At 44.2% G+C, this 25,466-nt stretch overlaps 1 protein-coding gene across 3 annotated transcripts in view; it reads right to left on the bottom strand.

Annotated features, from left to right (window-relative positions):
* PRKN (parkin RBR E3 ubiquitin protein ligase) overlaps positions 1 to 25,466 on the bottom strand; it is a 1,286,511-nt gene that overhangs the window by 371,100 nt on the left and 889,945 nt on the right. For all 3 annotated transcript variants that reach the window (XM_054972198.1, XM_054972190.1, XM_054972207.1), the window contains one exon: positions 19,951 to 20,087. In XM_054972198.1, coding sequence (XP_054828173.1) covers positions 19,951 to 20,087 — 137 coding nt within the window. The remainder of the gene's footprint in view (positions 1 to 19,950; positions 20,088 to 25,466) is intronic.

Raw genomic sequence — 25,466 nt, forward strand, 5'->3', positions numbered from 1 at the left:
ATCAGGTGGAGCAGGCCTGTGAGGGGAATGAGAGGGAGCAAGGCTGATGTAGATCCCCCCACTCCATCCCCAGAGCGGGAACCTGCATATTCCCTGACAGCATCCCCATATCAAAGTCAGGCGGGCCAGCACCTCACAGGGCAACACCCAAGACAGAACCTGACACAGGAGTCAAGTGGTGCCCTGTCCAGCTTCCCTGCCCCCTTCCCTCCCCTCAACTACAGGCAGTGGAGAGGGAATTGAGGTGTGGCCCATGAATGTCTGGCATGGTGAGGGGGAGGCTCCACTGAGGATGTTCATTCTCTAACAGACTGAGCTGCTGGCATCTGATAAGCCAGGCTGATGATCGCCACATGCAGGGAAAGGAGGAAGTTGCTGCCGGGAGGTGGGGGATGTGGAGTGACATCTTGGGATCTTCTGGGCTCCTCCTCTGGGAGGATGGACCACCTTCCATTTTGCTCTTTGCGGAAGCAGGGATGGACTTGGGAACTATGGCACGGGGAGGAGGTGAATGGTGGCCACTGGAGCAGTTTCTCTACACCTGCAGGCTGTCAGTCCACTGCAGGGGGGGCATCACCCGTGGACTGAGAGGGTGGGTGTTCAATCCAGACCTTCACTGTCACCTCTGCTCCCCTCCTTGGCAGGGATGCCTGCTCCCTGATGGGGGGGGCAGTTGGTGGGCAGAGGGGATCGCACCACCGCTTGCCCCTCATGTGCCTATCGGGAGCGATGTGGCGATTGGGTGGTGTGAGCAAGGTTTTCAGGGGAATGGCAGGCGGGTGTTCCTGGCGGCGGCCACGCCTCACTTTGCCACGCTCGGGGTACCGGCGTGCATCTCCCATAAAAGTCCATTGGGAGCAGCAGAAGAGCATCCCTTTTGCGTCAATGTCCGAGTGCAGACACCAATCCTGGTTTTAGGATTGAGCTGTATCTACCTCAATGGATCTCAACTGTCCCTAATCCTAGCATTCCACTACCTCTCACTGGCTGTTCCCCAGGAGAGGCAGAGCTGATCTATTCCTGTTCATCCCACTTGTGTATTATACATTATAATGAACCTAAAATGTTATTGAGTTGTACCTTTTGCCAGGAGTTACATGATTCGATGTAGGGAAGCTAACTAGACATTTAACGCTTCCTAAGTGCACATCTATATCTAAATCAGGCCTGACCAGAGTCATCCAGAACACTGTGTAGCAGCTGTTATCCCAGGGTGAGCTGTTCGTGTGCAGCGGCTCATCATGTAGAGCTGGCAGTATTGAGAAGAGTGCCTGCAGTGCATGGGCAACCTGCTAAAAGGGTTTTGTGCCATGGACTAATATTCATATTAAATAAATCTGGATAAGCATACTTGGGATTTCGTTTATATGACAGTATAAGACATAATTTTTGAAGGTGCACATCATTTTTATTGCTTCATTGCCAGAACCTGGCATAGAATTTAGAGGGTACGCTACAACAAGACACTGCCAAACTGAGATTGGGTTCAAATAAAAGGATGTGATTGCTGGAAGAAAAGGGAAATTGCTTCTAGAGGCCTGATAGTGCCTGCTCCCCTCTCATTGTTTAAAAAGCCTATCAAGAAAATTGTGCAGCTGGTTCACCATTGTATATTTAACATCTGTTTATTTTGGTTATGCATTTGCTTGTTTTTAAATTAGGGTTTACTTTTGCTTAGGTTTATAAATTTGGCTGAACTTTTAAACACAGCATTGAATAAACCATGACTATATGGCTGCAATGGTGAATCATGATGAGCCTAACTTCTGATCCCCAGGAATCTCAGTTTTGATATTTGAAAGAGTCAGGTTCTTGGTTCTCATGATTTTGACAACAATTGTAATCAGCCAGAAACTGAAACCAAAGGAGTAGGCACTTTCAGGGACCAGGGAATATTTCATTCCTCATGGATGTTAGTTCCAACATCTTTGCTTTTAAAGACTACCAGACAGTATTGCAAGAATCCCATTCCACCTTCCCAGATTATACCACTATTATAAAAGTGTCAGAAAATGCTTGCTTCACATGAGTGGTATATTTTTATTTCAGAGGCTTGATTTACAGGTTCTGTTTTGTCCTTCATTTTGAGTGTGTATCAGGTTCATGCACCTGGCAGTTGCCTCTCTTGCTCTGCTTTTCTTTCTCTTTTCAAAAAGTTGGTTAATTTAATTTTCTAGGAGTAGGAAATACCTTCATGAAGTGATAGCAAACACATGCTACTTATGCAGTTCTTTAGCAAAGAAATAATTAGATACTGTTACTGTTTCCCCGGGAGGTCGGAATGACTCCAAGCAGTTAGATATATAATTAGACAGGGTGTTTCCCAACCCCCCTAAAATGATTTTTATTTACCTTGGAGTCTCATTCTAGTCTCTCTGGCAAATGCTGTATCCCTGATATTTCATTACTAAATACATCTCCTTAATTTCCATCCCTACTTCAGCATGATATTACTTGGAGCAATGAATCATGAAAAACAAAATCTGACTGTGCCAGCAGCTACTTTATTTAACTGACAAGCTGAGCTCTCTTTGTCTCTGAAACTCTGTTTGTCAACATTATAAGCACAGCAACAATTAGACAATGGACTGTTCATTTGTATTATGTTAGTTCAAGTTTTAGCCAATTGCAAATTTCATTGATTACTTGCTGCATGAGTAAGGGCAGCTTTGGATATTATAAGATGTGCATCCACTTGCTAGAGTGCAAAGTGCTTCTGCTTCTTTCTTATGCGCTACCAAAGGATATGCATAGCTACTATGAGAACTGATTCTTGGTCTGATCCAGGAAAGCAATTCTTATGTTATATTATTTCTCTACTGTATTGTGCAAAGAGAAATTCATACAGGAGATATCATCTGCCCCGTGTAAGTTCTCCTTTGGACATTTGAACAGGAGCATAAAAGTAGAAATGCAAGACATTCATGTAACCATTCACTGGTGCATCTAATAATATGCAAAGCCACTTTGAGCCTGTCCTCCAACAGAAACCAACAGTTTGAAGTTGTCTCAGAGGACCAGAGTATTAAAAGTGCAATGATATACCCTCCAGGGATAGCTACAGAATATATACCATCAAGGCTGAACTAATTAGTTAAGAACATAATTCAGTCTTGATCGAGTTGGAACACCCTACAAGACTGGTCCATCCATGTGAATTCTTCCTCTACCAAATGTTTCTTTCCCGAATGTGGTCAAATTTCTTCATAGTGTTAAATAATATAATAAAAACTCTTATCTTGTAATATAAATTCATTTCATAAATGTCACGTACGGACAGTAGGTCTCCAGCTACATTGAGAGATCTCTCACCCTCCACCTGCCCAGCCCACCACTGTTCAGCAGGGTGGCAGGGGGGAAATGGGTGTAAACCTTTGAGTTGTGCCAATGGATGGAGCAACATCACTTCTAGTATATAACAGGAAATGACATCACTATGTTGACATGACACTCTAGGATTCCCCCTATAGTTTTACATTGAGCTGAGCTGGTGCTAGTCTCCTGCCTTGCACCCATATGCATACACAGAAGTGGAAACAGCAGGGAACTTAGAGTAAGGTGTGCTATCAATACAACAATGTTGCCATTGCCATGTTCTCCCTTGCTATATGGTATGTGCATAGACGGATGTATTCATCTCACATGTTTGATTTGATTTTAAGACAGAATACCATAAGCAGATAAAAGTTGCAAGCAGAGAACCCATAAGTGCATTGCTTGAGAACATAGAATGAATGACCATAGCTCAGTGGTAGAGCACAAGTATGTCCTTTTAAAAGTTCTTGAGATAACATGGATGGGAAAATCCTCTACATGAGACTTCTGTAGTCTACTGCTAGGGGAGATTAATGCTCTGAGTCTGTATAAGGCAATTTCATGTATGTTGTTAACAGTTTCCCTTGGAAATTCCCACTGTCTTCTCCTCTGGATAGCATTTGAACCAGAAACCTAAAATTGACAGTCCTTGTTTTTTTTTCCCCAGTCCCCTCTGGGTACACTAGCTAACTTTTCTGTCCTGTATTCTGGAAGAAGATGAGTAACAGTTAAACACAACACCTTGTTTCTTGCAGATTAAAGGCAGCTATAAAAATCCTTCACTGCTATCCACCTACTTTCCACAGCACTTTGCTAGATTTGCTGCATCAAGAATAAATTTCATTCAAGCATTGCAATAAGAGCTTGCATCAATAAATTATAACAGATTGGTGATCAGTGGTATTATTTATATCCAATATTTTTGTACCTCTTATAATGCTGCTGTCTGCTTCACAGGGATTAATTATTTTCATAATTTTGTCTAAGTAGTAATATAGAAAATGTCAAAAAGAAAATTAGATTTTTACTTTCCAGATACAAAAAATTAATTAAAGCCAACTCATAGTTAAAGAAAAGCATCATTCATTGGATCTGTGATGTAGCAAGGATGCCAAACAAGAGACCAAAGCTCAAAAACTGAACCTGGGAATATTAATCATGAGTCTTGCAAACCTATGCATGCAGCACAATCAGTTCCTGATGTTTGTCTATAGCACACAGGCTATAGAAACAAGCTGCTGGTAATAACTTTGCCAATTGAACATTATCAATGTTCAAAGTCTCTGAGATAGAAATTAATCCCTAATGGGCAACTTTATCCAAGGAAGATTAGAGGTCTCTGAACTCCAGCTTTTTAGATAAGGTATTATACACTAAGGTCAGCCCCCGCCCACTAACTGTCATTCTGCGATTCCCCCCTTCAGCAGGCGGGTTGAAGGGGCAATGGAGTCATGGGCTGGTAGGCGGGTCAGCTGATGCTGGGATCTGCACCCTATGCTGAGCCACTGCTCCTATCACTGTAACCAATAATATCCTGGCATTTTTCTGCTTCAGCTGCTGTCTCCTGTCCAGTTTGTTGCCTTGACCCTTCACTCCTTGCCCTTGAGCTAGGTCCACAAACTAGGGAGTGTCAGAACTGTGGCTAGATAATGTCCTTACTCCAGACTACCTTCTGCAATCAGACAAAAGCCCGTTGTTTTCAAAAGTTTACTGAAGAAAGAATGCATTATAGTCCATGAGCCTGAATACAATATTCAGGATGGTACATGTGAATTGTTACCAATGACAGGCAAAGCATAAGGTTCAAAGTAACAGATCTCAGCAGGCCCAACCTCCCCCCATAGTTCTCATAACAATCCCTTTGAAGCTTGGAAAGCGAAAGTCCTTCGAGGCTGGAACAGCGGTAGCCAAAACATTCCTCTTCTGGAGATAGCTGCATGGGAACGTCCTGGCACCTGGGAAGAAAGCACTCATGATACTGAAAGGATTAAAATGGAGTCTCTTTGGCACTAGTATACCTGAACATAGCATAGCATATTCCGAACATGACATTCTGCCCCCTCTAAGATGCCCCCCCAGGTCTATGGGGATAATGTTTATGGAATGCCTTCATTAGTCTAGGAGCATGTACATGCACAGAGCTCACCCACTCATCAAACCCAGAGTCAAAGTCTTTCCATCGAATGAGGTAAAAGAGCTGGTTTCGTTTTATTTTAGAGTCCAAAATTTGCTGCACTTCGTAATGGGTCTGATCATCAATTAGAGTTGGAATAGGAGGGGCACGGGTGTGCCATTGGTTTGCTGGAGGAGCTCGTTTCAGCAAGCTGACATGGAAAGTATCATGAACGTAGCGTAAATTTTTTGGTAAATCTAGGGCAACAGTCACTTTGTTTATTACTTTACGAACTGGAAAAGGTCCTAAATATTTCAGAGCTAATTTGCGGCTGGTTTGGGTTACTTTCAGATTCTTTGTGGAAAGATAGACAAGATCACCAGGCTGTAATTCCCAATCAGCCGCACGGTGGCGGTCGGCGTATTTTTTGTAATCCTGTTTGGCTTTGTCGAGGTGTTTTTTAATTTGAGTCCATTGTTGAGCCGCTTCCCCCCACTATTCTGTGACGTCTTGGGATGCTGTAGTCGGAGGAGGGAGCGCATCAAACAGGAAGGGTTTGAAGTGAAAGCCATAGACGACTTTGAAAGGAGTCTCCCCTGTGGAGGTGTGCACACTGTTATTGTAGGAGAATTCTGCCATTGGGAGTAAATCGACCCAGTTGTCTTGCTGGAAATTAATATAACAGCGAGGAATTGTTCTAGTATTTGATTAGTTTTTTCTGACTGTCCATCAGTTTGTGGATGATAGCTTGAACTTAAACCTTGTTCAATACCCAGCATTTGTAAAAGCTCCCGCCAGAAGTTGGCAACGAATTGTCCGCCGTGATCCGAAATCACCTTTGATGGAAAAGAATGTATTTTTACAATGTGCTTTAGAAAGATATCAGCTAGTTTTCTAGCGGAAGGTATAGTGGTGCAAGGTATAAAATGAGCTTGCTTGGAGAACAAATCCACCACGACTAAAATACAGTTGTGCCCCTTGGAGGGAGGTAAATCAGTAATAAAGTCCATAGATATTACTTCCCACGGTCTGCTTGGCGTTTCTAAAGGCTGCAATAGTCCCGGTGGTTTGCCTTTGCGGGATCTGGCACTGAGACAAATGGGGCAAGACGCTACATATTGGGAAATGTCTTTGCGCATGCCCGGCCACCAAAATTGACGTTGCACTAAATGAAGCGTTTTTAAGTACCCATAGTGCCCGGCTGTTGGGGCATCGTGACAGCGTTGTAAAACTTCTTTTCTTAAACTTTTGGGTACATAGAAGCGGTCTCCCCAAAGCCATTCCCCTTGATTGGATTGTTGCAGTTTGTCTTTGGGCACGTCCCCCCCTCCTTTTCCACTTCAGCTTTCAGCTTTTGTCTCCACCCCTGATCGGGTTGAGGGCATTGGGTTGTGCGGCTGCGTGTGGTTACCACACCCCCTAATTGCGTAGGCGAAAAGACGGTGTCAATTGTCTCCTCCCTTTTGCTTTTGTGCTGGGGCATGCGTGATAGAGCATCGGCCAGAAAGTTAGTTTTGCCCGGTAGAAAGTTTAACGTGAAATTGAATTTGGAAAAGTACTCCGCCCACCGCAGCTGCTTGGCATTTAGCCTGCGGGGGCTGCGTAGGGCCTCTAAATTCTTATGGTCCGTCCAAACCTCGAAAGGATGACGGGCTCCTTCTAACCAATGTCTCCAGGTAGTGAGAGCTGCTTTTACGGCAAAAGCCTCCTTTCCCCAAACATTTCAATTCCTTTCTGCTTCAGAAAACTTTCTGGAAAGGAAGGCACAGGGCTTGAGCTTCCTGTCCTCCCCCCGTTGCAACAATACGCCTCCAATTGCGGTGTCGCTGGCGTCGACCTGCACTACAAAGGGGCGATTTTCATCGGGGTGTTGTAGAACGGGTTCTGAAACAAACTGTGTTTTAAGGTGGTTGAATGCGGCTTGGCATTCTGGTGTCCAAGGCAATTTTGCACTCGGTTTTTTGGCTTGGTCCCCCTTGTCTTTGGTTTTTAACAGTTCGGTTAGAGGGAGTGTAATTTGAGCAAAGTTTGCAATGAATTCTCTATAAAAGTTGGCAAAGCCCAAAAAGGATTGTAGTTCTTTGCGGGTAGCGGGGGTTTGCCAATTTTGTACTGCTTGTATTTTGCCTGGGTCCATTTTCAAGCCATCTTGAGAGATGCAGTAGCCTAAGTAAGTGAGTTCTGTTTTGTGGAACTCACATTTAGACAGCTTGATGGGCAGTTTGTTACACATTAGGGTGGTTAAGACCTTTTTTACAAGTTCCACGTGTTCCTCTTCGGTTTCCGAATAGATTAACACATCATCTAGGTACACCACCACGTCTTTGTATAAAAATTCATGCAGTACTTCATTGATCACGGACATGAAAACCGAGGGGGCCCCAGCCAGGCCAAATGGCATAACTAAATATTCATACTGGCCGAGGGGCGTGTTAAAAGCGGTTTTCCATTCGTCCTCTGCTCTGATACGAACATGGAAGTAAGCATCTTTCAAGTCCAATTTTGTAAAGATCTTACCTTGAGCCACGACGTTGAGTAGATCTCTGATGAGCGGGATGGGATAGGCGTTACTGGAAGATACAGCGTTAAGTCCCCGAAAGTCCGTGCACAGTCTTAACTTCTTCCAGCTCTAACCCTCTTTCGGGAGGGTTTCTCCGAGGAGCTCCTCTGCCTCTCGCGGTTCGAGGAGCTGGTGTTGGGCGCGGTGGCGCTTGGTAGGCTGTGGGGGCTGGACGTCGTAGCTGGAGCGGAAGTCTTTGCACAGGCTGGTACGGGCATTGCGCCGCAAAATGACCACTTTGGCCACACTGCAGGCACAACCCTTGTTGCCATCTAGCATCTCTCGCTCCGTGAGTAGCATATCCAGCACCTCTGCCTCCTCTGACAAGAACTGAGGAGTGCCTTTGTCCCGTATGTTGCTGTTGTTCCACTAACCGGACTTCTAGCATGCGGTTTTCAACTTCACAAGTTAATTGAACCCATCCCAGTAGAGTGGGTGGATTATCTTGCATAAGGGCTCTATCCAATAGCTTGGGATTTAAGCCCTGTTTGAACAAAATTATCTTGGTCGATTGTTCACACCTTGGGCATTTGGTGGCCAGTTGTCAGAATTTCGTAACACAGTCTCTAGCCGACATACTGCCTTGCCTAATAGACTGTAATTCAGTCCGAGCTCTAGTTTCTTCTAAAGGGTCTTCATACTGGGCTCGGAATGCGTCGACAAGCCCTTGCAGAGTGTTTAATTCGGGGGCACCAATATCATAAAGTCCTACATACCAGTCTGCCGTTTTGCCTTGGAGTCTCGACCCCAGGTGTTCGATCTGACTGGCCTCACTTCCGAAAAGGTGTCCCCATCGATTAAAGAATTGCACCGCTTGCACTAGAAAGAATCCCAACTTGGATGGGTCTCCATCAAAGGTAGCTTCCAACTTCACCCAGCCCATAGGAAGTTCTTGTCTGGGAACTGGTGCTGGCATCGGGTAAACATCAAGCGGGGTGAGTTGTAACGGAGGTTGTCGCGGTGTTGGCGGGGGTAGCAACGGAGGTTGCTGAGGCGGAGGTTGCATCGGCGGAGGCCCCCCCGGGATCGGCTGGGGAGGCCCTCCAGGTACAGGTTGTAGCGGCGCTGGCCGGAAAGGTGCTGGCTGGGCTGGTGGAGTGCCACGAGGCACCGGCATTCTGGGCGCTGGTAACAGAGGAGCAGGGATCGGTCCTTGGGGTGCCGGTCATAATGGGGATGGGTGAGGAGAAATAGGTTGAAGAGGTACCGGAGTTCCTCCCGGGATTGGCTGACTCGGTATTAGAGTCCCTCTCGGCCCCGGCGTTTGGTGTGGCCGGGGAGTGGTGCCTCTACCAATCGCGCTCGTTACCGGAATGGGTCGCGGCGTACCCCCTCTTGGTAAAACTGGTGGCTCACTCTCTTGGGTCGTGGGTGGAGGCGCTCCAGGGGAAGCGGGTCTCACGGGGCATTCCGGTTCCCCACCTCCTCCGCCGGTTCCGTTGTCGTCTGGTAAGATTGGATTTTTGGGACAGCTTTGGAGTCCGTTTGATCCGGCTTAGGCATTGGAAAAGTGATTGGTAACAAAATGTCAGAACTGTGGCTAGATAATGTCCTTATTCCAGACTACCTTCTGCAATCAGACAAAAGCCCGTTGTTTTCAAAAGTTTACTGAAGAAAGAATGCATTATAGTCCACGAGCCTGAATACAATATTCAGGATGGTACATGTGAATTGTTACCAATGACAGGCAAAGCATAAGGTACAAAGTAACAGATCTCAGCAGGCCCAACCTCCCCCCATAGTTCTCATAACAATCCCTTTGAAGCTTGGAAAGCGAAAGTCCTTCGAGGCTGGAACAGCGGTAGCCAGAACATTCCTCTTCTGGAGATAGCTGCGTGGGAACGTCCTGGCACCTGGGAAGAAAGCACTCATGATACTGAAAGGATTAAAATGGAGTCTCTTTGGCACTAGTATACCTGAACATAGCATAGCATATTCCGAACATGACAGGGAGCACCTCTTAGCACACTTAGGGATAAGTGGGTTTCCATTGCTCTGTTCATGTCAACAGACATTTGTTCTACTTTGTTTGCCCTCATTAATTCTAATCTAACTAGAATAATTTCTAAAATTTAATTCCAGAATTGGAGCATGTTTGCTTTGCTTTCAGGGTTTTTTTGGTTCATCTGTGTGGTTTCCCCCCACCAGTCTAATGAGCTAGACATACACATTGATAAAACGCTGCAAAAAAACAATCTTGATGTGATTGTACTGATGACTTTATCACATTTCTCTTTGGGAAGAGTTTTAGTGATGAACAGAAGTAAGCATGTCCAATCCATGCCACTTGTTGGCACCAATACAGTGCCAATAATGATTAAAACAACAGAGAATTCCTAATATATTGGTTTCACTTCAGAAACAAGCCTATGTAAATTTGGAACTCCAAATCCAGGAAGAAATTTGAGAAGCAGAGAGTTTCTGAAACATCCCTAAGCATAACATAGCTTATCTGGGCAGCCTCAGAATATCTTTGATTGATATATCTACTTTACAGGGCGGGGGTCCATGCAATCATACTGTTGGCTACCATCAGCATTTCAAAACTTTGTCTTGCCTTTATTTTCACTGGATGTCCTCTTATTCTACTCTGATTTACTTACGTATGTCTGGTCTTTCTACCCAAAACTGCATTCAAAGTGGCTTACACATCTCTTTAAAATATCAACCATAAAACTATATCTGGTACAAGTGATTTTAACAAATAGAAAACTCAAGATGTATTAAAAATAAATTTTAAAAATATAAAGCGTCACAGCAGCTAACCAGTAAAATACACCAAAAGCAGTGATCAAACCCACATACAATTATAAAACAAAGTTAATCATCACCAAAACCTACAGGATAGCTAAGAGGGCACTTACAAAGAGAGCATCCTTTTGGAGCATAGTTGCTAGCTGAGTGCTGGCACCCCGTGGGAGCTTTTGAGAGGCAAGTCCATGTTCATTGGTGTTGCGCTGATACCATAATATCACTTCTAGTGTGAACCCAGAAGTTATGTCATTGTGCCTGAGTAATGTTCTACAGTTTCTCAGAAACTATCAAAGAGTTTCAGTGGAATTCCAGAGCCTTGCCCTGATGCAATGATATCACTTCCAAGTTTGCACCAGAAGTGACTTTGTGGAGCTGTAGCAATGTTGATTCCCAACCCCCAACCCATTCCCCTCCCTGCTGCCCACTGAGAGATGACAGAGGACTGGGGCTACTGAGTGGGATGTCTCCCACTTGAACATAGACCTTGAATCCCTATTTTGGAGGAAGCTGCATAATCAGGGCACAATCACAGAAAATATGCTGTTTGGATTACCAACTCTGGTTTGGGACATTCCTGGAGAGTTTGGGGTGATGCCTCGGGAAGGCAGAGCTTAGGAACAAAGGGAAATCAGTGGGGACATGATGCCATAGGGTCTCCTGTCTGAAAATGCCATTTCCTTTAGAGGAGTTGATCTCTGCAGTCTGAAGATCAGTTATAATTCTGGGAGACCTCTAGGGTCCACCTGGAGATTGGTAACCCTAGGGACTGTCTCTGTCACTCACCCACCCACCCAGCTACTCTCTGGAGGGTAGGGCCTCCAATGGCAATCTGAGCCAAAGACCTAGTTCATATTAAGGTTCCTTGATTCCAGACCATTTAGGGCTTTATAAAGCAACATCAGTAGTTTCAATTCTGCCTGGGGGAAAAAAAAGAACAAAACTTGAACCTAATTTTAAAAAAATCTTTGACCGCTGGTGAATTGTGTTCACAATCACAAGAACTCCTGGTTAACAATGGAGCTGCTTTATTCTGAGCTGGCTGAAGTGTCCAAAAACTGTTCCAGGGCAGTTAAACATAACTTGTGTTATAATAAATTAGTTTAGTGTAGTAGTTAAGAGTGGCAGGATTCTAATCTGGAGAACCGGGTTTGATACACCACTCCTCTGTTTGAAGCCGGCTGGGTGACCTTGGGTCAGTCACAGCTCCATCAGAGCTCTCTCAGCCCCACCCACCTCACAGGGTGATCACTGTGAGAATAATAACACACTTTGTAAACCATTCTGAGTGGGCGTTAAGTCATCCTGAAGGGATGTTGTTGTTATTAAACCTATGTTTAATGTTGTTGTTGTTATTAAACCTAAATGAGGCTCCCCAAACAGTCTGGGCCTCAGATGGCACACTCCAGCTTTAGACCTACTACTTGCTGGGCAATCTAGACCCCATTCCCAAGAAGTAGTTTAGGGAATCGAGCTTTCCACAGGCCCAGTAGATGATGGTTCTGTTTCTGGGACTAGATATTAAGACAAATCAGTTGTTTCATCAGATGGCTGAGATGTGAAGAGTGTAGGTGACACAAGAGTTCCTTTATGAAAGACCACAGAAGGTTCTCTGCCTTGGAGGATCTCTCATCCTTTGCCTCCCTTCCACCACAACCATCATAATAGAATACACCGTGCGCTATACATCTGTCCAACATCACTTTCCACCAACAATGGCAAGTTCATTCTGTTGGAAGAGGAGGATTCAGTGCTGTCCCTTTCCTCAGATTTCAGAAGGGCACAAACTAAGGAGTTAGAAGATAGAGAGGTCAAGACACACTGTTTACTGCTCTGACGATCCTTTGATATGTAGATTGCTATTCTCAGGATTTCCTCCTCCTGACTTCCTCCCTCTCACCAATTCTCTTCCTGGCTTTGTTCCAGGCAACATTTCTCATTTTTTCCTCTCTCCATCTTGGAAACATGGATGCAGGACTTATTCTAGCATCCATGCCCATCCTTAGACTAAATAGGTAGTTAGGATCTGTCTCTCCTCCTTTCCTATCAGAGTATGACGTTCCTACAATAAAGAACTCATATTTCCTTTCTAAATATAAGCAAGTGTATGCTTTGTTATTTTCTCTCCTGCACCAGCCAGCAGAACCAGCTCACAACCACCTATAATCACGCTTCCTCTGCTAAACGTTAAACTCTGCTAACGGCCCAAACACAGAATCTTTTAGTTAGGTTTCTGGGCCAACATATGATTTATTTATCACATTCCAGCCCACACATGTAAACATCTGGTAAGCAAGAAATAACACTATTGGTTTTTCTTCAGCTGTGAGGCTTCTGTCATTGAATGCTACTAAAAGAATGGTAACCCCCCCCCCAACACACATACACTCTTAACAGGAAGGGATGCAGCTAGTATATTAACTGTAGTTGGGGGGAAATGCTCTGAGCTGTAGATGCCACTGTGCATCCATAAATAACGGTGATCCTAAAAAAGCATTCCTATGAATTTAATGTTTAAAGGAGCAGTAATCTAACAAAAACAAGTTGAAAAACATTTTTGCAGTCAAATAAATTATGCTGCAACAGCACCTCAGTCTTCATCAGCTTATCAACTGCTGGCACTCATTCTAAGCATCCAAAACCTTAACTGGATTAGATAAAGAACGGAAAGAGATGGATACCATATTAATGGCACCACATTCCAAATCTCTATATGACCTTTTCCAGCAGTTTCATGTAGATGCTAAATAGAATGGGGAACAAAACAGAGCAAAAATGCCACAGGACCAAGTGAAAGTACCATAACTCTATTTTTCAAGTAAGTTATACCTTGTTGCAAGGTCTTCTTATATATTGTTGTGCTCTTTCTTTGTATAAAGAGCGTTTCATATCCTTCATTATCTTTGCAAATTTTAATTTCCTTCCCCTCTGCCTCCGCCACTTACTACAAGTGAATTCACACATGCCTGTTCAAATCACAAGGGGATGACTGAGTTCTCAAATTATATGCGGAATAGCTGTCCAAGTACTACAGACAGCTTTCATATTACTTCACATTATCTTTAGCACAATATTTTTCAAAGGAGACTCAAGTGATTAGCCATTAGCCATGTATAAGACTAAGGTTTAGATAATGTGGAAAGACATGGAATCTGCCAACTCATGTATTGCCCTACATCTCTTCTGTCATGCACAGTTCGAAAAGTGTGTGATTTCTGACATGGCCATCACATTAGCATTTCCCCATTCTACTTTACTGCCTGCTGCTATCAAAGGATAAAGAAATGCTAGCACAATCGTATCACATCACACTTTTTTCCCAACTACACAGAGAGATGCTGATCATTACCATCCATGTGTCTCATGGTAATGTGCAGCTGGAGCTCACATGTACCGAAATATAATGAAGGAGGAATAATAAAAATAAATGATACCCAAAACATTAGTGACAAAAAGTGAAAAATCTTCCATTGAATAGTTTTACATTTTCAGCAACTGGCATTTTTAGCTCTGCTGCAAACAAGAAGCTAGCCACAAATAAAATGTGTTTGATTCAAAACTGTCAAAACCCACTTGATTTGCTTTTCTTACCACTGCAACCAAATTTAGAGTATCACTGCAATTAAATGAACAAAATAAAATCAAGGAAATGAAGTTGCTATTTTGGGAGAATATGCTCACTAATAATACTGCCTCTCCAACCCGCTTCCCTTCTGCTTTTATGCTTCTCACAATGTCCATGATTGAAGCTGACAAACAATAAAATCACTCTATACATTAAGAACTTAGTTTTTATATTCATTAATGCAACTGGGAAGTATGATGATTTAGATTATTTTCAGTATGGTCTCCTGTCCTTAAACATGTAGTGAAAAACAGAAACTATGTATTTAAGCTACTGAAAATTATTTTTCTTTCTTAATGTAAAAGCACACTTAGGAGAACATTAACTTAAAGGGGAAAAAAACTATTGGGGCCTCTGTCCTTGTGACTGAAAGCTCTATTACAAATGAACATGCAAAACGGATACATAGCTTGCGGCCCATGACTCTTGACTAGACATGGGCACAAACAGCATTACGAATGCAAAAAAGCCCACAAACAGCCTGTTTGGCTGTTTGCAAACAAGCTGTTCGCGAGGCCCCATTCCAAACGAACAGGTGGTTGTTGGAAGCCTCGTTTGTTGCTGTTCCTTGCAGTTCGTCAAGCCAGACAGTCTGGCACCTGCAATCAATTCCCATGGCAACTCAGGCAGGGATTGTCTGAACTCCTGCTGTTGCCCTGGAAACCTGGAATCAAAGAGGAGTTTAAATGCCCCTTTCCGTGCTGCTGCTCAGGAAAGGGGCATTTAAACCCCTGAATCAGCTGCTCATCCAGGGCTTCCCCTACGAGCAGCTGAATGCCAGCTGCCCCTCTCCTGGTGCAAGAGGGATGGGGAGAATCTCCCCGCCCCTCTTAGCACCAGGAGAGCTGGTGCCATGTGGCTTCTTCTGCCCGGTGCAAGAGGGAGAGGGAGAATCTCCCTGCCCCACTCGCAAGGGGCAGGAGGAGCCCTGGGGCGCCGGCCCTTCTGGGTGTGAGTGGGACAGGGAGAATCTCCTTGTCCTGCTCACATGGGGCAGCAGCAGCCATGGGGTACCAGCCCTGCCAGGTGCGAGCGAGACAGGGAGAATCTCCCTGCCTCGCTCGCACGGGGCAGGAGCAGCTCCGGGGTGAGCAGGACAGGGAAAATCTCCCTACCCTGCTCACATGGGGCACCAGCAGCCATGGGGTGCCAGCAGCTCGCTTGCACAGGGCAGGAGCAGCTCTGGGGCAACGGCCCTGCCGGGTGCAAGCAAGACAGGGAGAATCTCCCTGCCCCACTCGCATGGGGCAGGAGCAGCCCGGCAGCGCTGGGGTGGGGCAGGGGGGCTAGGGGCTGGGGTTGTTTAAAGGGCCCTGCCACTTGCAAGTGGCAGGACAGGGCCCTTTAAACTATCAGCTGGCAGGTGGCATGGGGAATCCCCCCACCGCCTGCCCACTGATAGTTTAAATGGATCTTTAAAGGGCCAGGTAAGTGTATTAGAGAGGAGGGTGGCTAAGTGGGGGGGGGGTTGGGGGGGTGCAGGCTTAGGTACCACTGGAAACTTTATGGTTTTACCGGCAGTACTTAGAGCTACTGCTGTTGCTTCCAGGTTTTCCCCAGAAGTGATATCATCATGCTTGTGATGCTGCCCATTTCCCCACGCTCAACCGTCCCACCTTTTCCTAGGCTTGGTCTGGCAGCCCTAACAAGGACAGAAATCTAGCTTGCCCCAAAGCAGCAGGTGGTGCTTCGGGTTGTTGTTACATTTAAGAAAGTTGCATAGCTACTAGGGTTGTCAGGTCCCCTGACCCCCGGGTGGGAGGTCGGAGGCCTAGCATCTACCTTATGACTTCCCCCATTGTGCGTGCACTCCCAGCCTGTGCGATGCAGGTCACATGCCATCCTGGGAGCACTCTCAAGCTCCCCATGGGCACAATTCAGGCCCAAATTGGCCCAAATCCGGCCTCTGTGGAGAGCGGGAGTGCTCCTGCACTCTGCAGCAGCCTGATTGGGTCTGACTTGGGCCTGAATCTAGCCAAACCAGACCCAATTTGAGCTGAATTTGGCCTGATTCTGGCTGAATCCAGCCCAAATTGGGCTGCTGCTCCACCTGGGAGTGCATCCCAGAAGATGTGTTCCTCCCCCACTGGCCAGATAAACTAGGGTAGGGGGTGGAGGGTGGGAGTGGGGGACCCCCCCCCCATCTCCTTAACTGCATAGCACACAACCTGAACTACCTAAGTACAAAAGAGCAAGAATCCAGTAGCACCTATAAGACTAACAAAATTTGTGGCAGGGTATGAGCTTTTATGAGTTGCAGCTCACTTCTTCATAAACAGAAGGCTGAACTACCTCAGTCTTATTGTCATTTCTCACAAAGTTATTTTCCTACCTAGGTATCTTTTCCCATGGGAAAACTTGTGTAGACTCTGTAATACATGACATATATACATGTCTATTTTGCCATAAAAGCACTGCAACACTACCACCAGTCATATTTTCTTGACGCATGTATATATAGTTCCTCTACACAGAAAATATATTCATGTGGGAAATTGTGCTGTACAATGAGTTTTTTAAATGTATGGTTCCTCATCCATTTCCCAGCAGTATTCTTAAACATTTCTAAAAGCAGTGTATGCCTTTTAGCAGAAACTCCAGCAAAGCCAGAGGTAACTTGAATTGTGTATTTATCTGTGATAACAGTTAGGTAATTTTTTCAGCTACAGTGGCATTTTATAACCCTTATGGGAATGGTTTCATTTCACCAGGTCTCTTTAAAATATACCACAAAATATGATTAAGTCTTTAGGAATAAATGGATACAAAACCATTATTGCAAAAACACTTCCAACAATATAAAAGTTTTCATTCCTTGGCCCAACTATCCTTTTCTTAGTATTACCACTCTGCAACATGTTTATATTCCCTTGTGGGCTGTAATCCTAGACTGTCATATTTTTACATGAAGCAGTAGGGTTCATGGTAAAATATGCTGTATAATTTTCTGCCGTGTACTTTTCAGATGAAATTCACTACACTCCCTAGTAGCTAAATAACTGAACTGTGCTTTCATGCATATGCAAGCCTGTCCCTCTAAGCACCTTATTAATTATTTCAAAGATGTTTAGAGGTCAGCACTCACAGAAATTTCTGTGCATGGAACCTCATTAGTACAAGACACCACACAGAGAGGCAAGATATATTTTTGTTACCCTTAAACAAGGGCAGAACATCATCTTCTGTAGGGGTTTTCTTTAAATTTAACAGCTAATATAATACAACTAGCTTCTACTTGCAACTCTCAATATCAACTAGAGATGCTATCAAATTTCACAAACTTGCTGGTTCAATAAGAATATCCCAGTACTGATTTTTTCCTCCCTTCATATCATTTTCTGTTTCCTTATACCAAATGTTTCCTGAACATTGTACACGTTTTAATGTTATTTGTGCATTAACAAGTAAGCACTATACACTATAGGAATATAATGATCATAAAATCATATAGTTGGAATGGACCTTAAAGGCCATGAACCCTTGCTCAATGCAGGAAATCCCAAGCTCAAGCATCGCAACCTGTGGTTTCTAACATTTGTTTGAAGGCTCCTAAACTTTTCCTTTATGTTGAAGTCTTTTGAATCCATGTGTGTGCAAAAGAATGGAGAGGAGCCATCCTCAAACAATGTGCTCAGGACTAACTCCTCTGAAATCAACAAGTAAGTGGCTTCACTGGGGCTTTTGGTGAATGCTGAGAACTGCAGAGAAAAATTAACTGGGAGTGTGAGGAGTGCACATTTTGCTGGGTCCCCTTAACTCTCAGCAGGAGGGAGGGGCCTGGCACTGAACTTATCTTCACTCTTCCCATGCCTGTGTGATGACATCACTCCCAGGAAGTGACATCATCACGCAGGAGCGGACGTGTGCCTGGAAACCCATTCCCACGCCTTTCCCCCCCACTGGCCAGGTGAGTGGTGGTGGGTGGAGGATGGGAGCAGGAGATCCTCCACCCCCACTAGGGGACATGGGATCTCTACATACCATAGCACAAGACTTCTTGCTGACAATCCCCTCATTGACTCTCTTCATGGAGTAGCTGGATGAATACTTGTCGGGGATGCTTTAGGCTCTTCCTGCATTGGGCAGAAGGTTGGACTAGATGGTCTGTAAGGCTTCTTCCAGCTCTATGATTCTATGATTCCAGAAATCTCTCCTTTGGCCACTCGGATGATGTCACTTCAGGGGGAAACCTGGAAGTGACACCACATTGCTCTAGGAACTGCCTGTTACTCTAGAGCAACATGACATCACTTCCAGGTCTACTGCACCCTGCCTCATGCTCCAACCTCTCAACACCCACCGGGTGTCATCCATTGGCTGGAAACCTTTTTACTTGGCCACTTTCCTGCTTATTATACAGTAAAAAGAAGGCTATTTTGTGCCATGACCTACAACTTTGAAATTAGAGCCCATGGGGGTAAAGATTCTAAGAAGCTGTTTTATAAGGTTATCTATGGGCCAAGCTACAAGTGACGAATGACACTTGAACAGCAAGTGTATTCCTCCCTGTTCACTTGCACTCCACTTGCTCTCCATTCAATCCACTTGCCGTTCAAGTGTCATTCATCACTTGTAGCTTGGCCCTATATTATTTGCATAAAGATCAATTTCTGGTTCTGATCTGTGGAAATAACTTTTTCAGAGTGAATTCAATCTTTTTGTTGTATCTAACCCATTTTTTCTTACAAAGGCCCAGGCCCAAGACTTACTTGGTGGCCCGGTTTGCAGACTGCAGGGTGACAGGTGCAACACAGGGTGGCCACCATCTCCTCTGGCCTCACAGCTGCATGGGAGGCAGTAAAATTCACACCGCCCAGCCAGCCAATCAGCAGCATGCTGACTAGGCTATTGGGGGTGAGCCCTGCCAGTGGACCTGAGGAGCTCAGTCTCCAGCCAGGTCCACCAGGCAAGGATAAATTTGGGAGCCAGCCAGCCCTCCTTCAGCATTCACTTGTGACCTGTGAAGGCTCTCTAAGCTGTAATCAATAAATTTGTGGCTTTGTAACTCCATCTGCTGGTCCTATGTCTTCTGCCACCTTGCCCTCACCCCCTCACCCCTCAAACTGGTCCAGCAAAGGATAACCACCCAGCAAACTCTTTGGGTGATCAATGCTGCACTCAGCACAGTGGTAATTAGCAGAGACAACTATGCAAAGCAGGAAGGCTATTTGAAATTCTGTTCCAATTGTTTTTCTATTAGTACTTGAAGATAGGCGAATGAAGTTAACAACTTATTTGACTCTAGAGAAGAGTTGTGGAGGTCATTCAGGCTGGAGGGTTTTTTGCCTGCAGTTTATAGCTATCATCATTTAACACTCAATGCTGATGAAATACAAATGTGAAAAAATGTCTGCATATGCTTATAAAAATGCCCTTTAGAACCAAGTCCTAATGCTGTACAGGCAGCACAGAGCTAGGTTTTTCAAAAATCAATTGACAGTCTGTCCAAAGAAGCCAATGCTAAGACAAATCATAATTCCATGAATTCATTTGAAACAAGTGACAGAAAGATATTTGTTTTTAAGCCAGTAATTTCTTTTCCCATTTTGAGCCAAGTAATATGAGAACTAATGCTAAATGACTTACCCACACAAGGCAGCGAGTAGCCAAGGACAGGATCATGGACAAAGCGGCGATCATTCAACATAGTCACACAGTATAAATGAAAACAGTCCAGGCAAATGACATGGCGATGTACACACTGAAATACCAACACGGGACTCCTGGAAAAAATGAACAACGGAGATGCAGGTTGCCTTCAATTAGTATGTCACTATGGTTTCATGCCAACCAATGTAAGAATCATTTCATTCTAGTGTTTCATACATGGAATGGCACAATACCTGCCTGGGCAGCTTACATTCCAAAGCTAGGGACGCTGTGAATTTTTCGGGGAACCTGTTCGGCAATCAAACTTACCTTGTTCAACACTGATGATCAGGCTATGAGCCCATCAGGGATATGTTTGAATGGCATCAAGCAACTCAAAGAGCTGCTGAACAAGGTTGCAGCTGCCTGATGATCTGAAGTCGATTCATAGCTGATCAGGGGATCAACTGGAAGTTGGGTTCTAACTCTGGAAACTCAGCAAAATAGCTAAACAGTGAAGTTGCAAAAGGAGGAGGATAAAGCGTTCATTTCTCCTTCCCCCTTTCATGCTGGGCTGGGACAGAAGCAATGCTTCTGAGTTCCCCATTGCAGAGGGGAGAGGAGAAAGATCTTGTTCCCCCCCTTTTCACTGCAGCTCAAGCTGACAGCTTGGGTGAAGAGAAGAATAGGGAAATCAGCTGCACTTCTGGACCACCCCCCAGCAATATTTGCTACATTTCAGCAAGTAAGCAAAGCTGATGCTCTGCCATTGAGCCCCACCCACCCTTAGTAGGCTGCAAAATAGTATTGCATTGCTGTCACTGTCATAATATAAAGTAGCCAACATTCTCATCAGAAATACCATTGTGAATTGTTCTTCCTTCTTCTCTTGAGACTTATCCACCATTCAAAAACGGTGTCTAAGTATAAATGATTTGCATATCACAATCTAGGTAAGATCCTTATTACATGTGCAAATCTCAGATATTTCTGTAGGATTCCTGTTCTCTTCTGTGGAGGAAAATATTCTCTACATGTTTGAGAATTCCCCATTCTATTTACAAGGTGTTCCCCTATTAGGGAAGCCCCTGAATTCAGACTTGCACGCAACCTTTAAAGCTGCTGGTTGACAGCCAACAACTGTAAAGCAAATATAAAGTTCATTAACAGAGAGATTCAAGGTAAGATTCCTTGCAAATCCTAAAGTTGAAAATTGTCTTATTCAAAAGCATAAATACCTTCATTTGAGCTACTCTGTTCCCATTAGCAACCTTCACCCCCTAATAATGTCTGCAACTCCTTAAAGAAAGGTTTTTAAATCTTCCACTTAAGACTTTGCAAATTATTTAAAATCTTCTATCTAATCTCAAAATACTAGATTGAAAAGGAAAAAAAGAAACAAGCCTCTGACTGTAGGATGAATACAAATGACACATGTAAAGGATAACGTTCTGATTACTGAACATACTATATATGAATGCATAATCTTTTAAAATATGCTGTTAAAGCCTCCTGTGCTGCAGACGTCAAAGTAGTATGTTGGTAGCATTAAAATATAATCTCAGTGTTTTAAGAGATTTTGATGAAAAAAGCAGCTTAGAAACTGAATTAAATAAAATCTCCCTATTACTAATCCTTATTAGTTGACCACTTGCTGTTCTGAATATAACAAAAATGGCTTTTAAAAAGAGGTAGGCAGCACACAGAATGTGTTCAACAGAACTCAACTTACTATAGTTAAGCTTACTTCCCCAAGGACTTGGAAGGCCATATTAATATTAGTGGGCAAATGTGTCTTACAGGAGTTCCAGTAGATTTCTCGCTTTGAATAAAATGTTTCAACACTTTTGTCAGACTTTGCCTAGGGGCGGAGTCCAGGGCTGGTGGCAGGAGAATGGGGCTGTCAATTTCACACACCGCTCAGTGGCGCCAGCCTGTCTGAGGTCACCAACGCTCATGACCTGCACGAACCAGGCCTGAAAAAGTCATGGGGCTTCGTTAACACACGGCTCCACAGACCGCATGTTAATTAACCACAAACCAGCCCGGTTCGTGCGTTTTTTGTGGTCGTAATTTGATTCGTGCCCGCCTCTAATGTAAAATAGAGCAAGTGGAACAATGTAAGCCACTTTATGTTCCCATTAAGGAAAAAGGTAGGGTATAAATAAAGCAAATAAATAAATAATCAGATAGAATCATAAGCGTTGGAAGGGGCCCTTCAGACCATGTAGTCCAACCTCCTTCCTAATGCAGGAACAGCCTAAACAAGTATCCATCCAGCCACTTCTTGAGGACTGTAAATGAGGGGGAACCCACCTCATCCCTAAGCAGCCAATTCCATTGCTCTCCCCCTTTCCAAAGATCTCACCTTACCCCTCTCCACTTCTAAAAATCCTGCCCTGCCTCTTTCTCTCCCCCTTTCCATAGATCCTGCCCTGCCTCTCCCCCTTTCCAAAGATCCTTTTCTGTTCCTGCCGTAACACTCTTCTGTGTTCATCTCCCCACACCTCCTTCCCCCATCTTCCCTTGCTCCCCAACATGCTTCCATGTTAGTCCCCCACCTTTCCTTTCCCCTCATCCTACCACAGTTTACTTTCCCCCGCAATCTTACCTGTGGTGTCCCAGCCTCACAGCTCCAGGCTACAGCTGTGCAGCAGGCTCAGCCTGCTGAACTGGCCTGTCTGCACAACATGGGATGGGTGCACAACACTAGTCATGCATGCAGGGGCTCAAGGCATCAGAGGGCTGGCTGGGGACATCAGAGCCCCATGAGTCCCAGTGCTGGCTGGGGGCCTCATGATCCCACACTTCCCAGCATGGAGAGGGGCCCTAGGGCTCCACATGTCCCAGTGATGGCTTGGGGTCTCAGGGCTCCTCACACGTCAGTGCTGGTCAGCCTCAGGGCCCTCCATGTTCCAGCACTAGCGAGCAGCCTCTGAGCCGCACATGCCTCAATGCTGGCCGGGCACCTCTCTGAGCATGGAGGTGCAGAACCATACTGCTTCTGTGGCTGGGCCTCCACTGGATCACCATGACAGCACCCGGGTCTGGGAGAGGTGAAAGCTGAGGGCTGGCATGAGCCTGACTCATCTGGGAGCAGCTGCACACCCCTTTTGATGCAGCCATCTTTTTTATATCAGCCAGGTTTTTATCAATGGTTTTGGCATTGGGCACAGATCCTTTTGGGGCACGCCTGGTATTCTCTGTCACCTTGTCCTACTCCTCCACCCCCACTGGCAGTGCTGGATCCACAAGCACAGATTTCACGAAGTACAAAGTCCACTCAGAGGAACAAGCAGATATTTCAGCCATGGCAGCCATCCTAATTCCCATTCCTGGGACCATGGACATGAAAGATGAAGTTTTCAATAACTGGAAGATTTTCAAGGCACAGTGGAAGAATTATGAAATTATAACAGGATTAGATGGCAAGGACAAAAAAGTCAGACATGCAACTTTATTGTCTGTGATGGGGAGGGAATGTTACTTACTCCAACAGCATCTAGATATTTTATCAGCAGACAGGAAAGATCCCTCCAAATTATTACAAGCACTGCAAAGACATTTTGAACCTGTCAGAAATGTAATCTATGAAAGATATTTCTTTAGCAAACGTAAGCAGGAATTTACTGAAACCATAGACCAGTATGTTACCAGACTGCTTATGGTACTTTGCAAGAAGAATTGATCAGAGACAGATTGGTCATAGGTATAAAAACAAATGGACACAAATGAAAATGCTCAGAAAGCCTGCATTAACTCTGCAAGAAGCAACAGATCAATGCAAATATAAGTGATCCACCAATCAGATGCTAAGCATATGCGTTATATACACAAAAGTAGATACAGTATTTAATAAGAACAATCCTTCAAAATAGTAAAAGCTCAACAGGTCCCAAAATGAAAGCTGTGGATATTCTGGCATGCAACATGATCTTGGCAAATGCCTGGCTTTTGGCACTATATGTAGCAGTTGTGGGGGGTGGGGGCAGAATCACTATGCCACAGTTTGCAAACATCCCAAGCAGAGAAAAACGGCACACTACTTGAGGCAAGTAAACAATGAGGACCAATGCAATAATTCAGATACTGATGTTTTCTACATGCATGAAGGAAGATTTGGGGTTTTTTTTAGACCTTAGCGGTAATCATCAGGCATATTTGTTAATGTGTACAAATTATTGGGATTGCCCCTCTAAATTGGAGTGTCCATCTTGGGCTTTCTTGAAGGCCTCTTTTTTGGAACCATTTTTTAAGTGGAATACATTAGGGTCTACTTACATTAAAATGGATTTTGTTCCTCCAACAATTTCTGCAGCTAGAGAAGTATGGTGCATAATATTATGATGATAACAACTTGATCCATTCTCAAATGCTAATCCAACATTATGGTCAAATCCAGATTGAGAAGAAATCTTTCTTATGGAAGGCTTGGACAGATAAGGGAAATTTTACCTTAGATCAATTGATAGGTAATGATGATGAGTTCTTGTCATTTTTTCAACTGAGATCTAAATATGATTTGCCAACTTCTGCAACCATTGCAACATTTGTTGGTGTCCAAATATGGTCCGGCAGTTGTGAATGCTTCAGAATCTCCCCCAATTTTGGAGATTCTTATTGAGTCAATACAGAAAAAGAAACCTACAATATTTGTATATAAATATTTGAGGACAGTTAACAAATATGATACACAGAGTATTAGAGGTGAATGGAATAACAATCTGGAGCACCCAGACTGAGATATGGCTTTAAGCCGTAGGGCTGTAAGCCATATACCTGTTGCTGCTGTGGACCTTAAGTTGTGACTTATTTAACAAAAAATTACGTTTAGAGTATATTGGACACTAGAGCACCTTTTTACTAAAGTTTTAAGCCCAATGTCTAACTGTTGGCGGTGTAATTCATTAGACACATCTCTTAAGTATATGTTTTGGACATGTTCAGTCATTCAGCCTTTTTGGGAAGAAGTTATTAGCCATATTAATTTTGTCTTAGAACACTTTTATTTTTGAGGATGTTAATGTACTGTTAAACTACTTGCCTATCTCTTGGAATCTAACTGATGGTCAATGGAAACTGAACTTCCGTGCCCTTACAGTTGCTAAAAGACTTATACTTCAATACTGGAAAGACAAAAGCCCACTTCCTGTAATTCACTGGACTGAAGATCATATTAACTTATCAACATTTGAACATATCACACGTAGATGGCAGTTGTGTATGGAGGGACCACCTCTCATCATATATGCCACGGAGGGTGCTTCAATCAGCTGGTAAAAATCAGCTGTTGGTCCCTAGCCCTAGGGAGGCTTGTCTGGCCTTGACCAGAGCCAGGGCTTTTTTGGTCCTGGCTCCAATCTGGTGGAACTCACTGTCTGGAAACCTAGGACAAACAAGATATATTATTTTTTCGTCAGGCCTGTAAGACAGAGATGTTCCTCCAGACATATGGATGAGGCTGAATAATGGGTGAGCTTCTTGTCAGTCTCCTGTTGGGGTGGTAGTATAAC

Source organism: Eublepharis macularius, chromosome 1 (assembly GCF_028583425.1).
Source record: "Eublepharis macularius isolate TG4126 chromosome 1, MPM_Emac_v1.0, whole genome shotgun sequence".
In the NCBI taxonomy this organism is placed as follows: domain Eukaryota; kingdom Metazoa; phylum Chordata; class Lepidosauria; order Squamata; family Eublepharidae; genus Eublepharis; species Eublepharis macularius.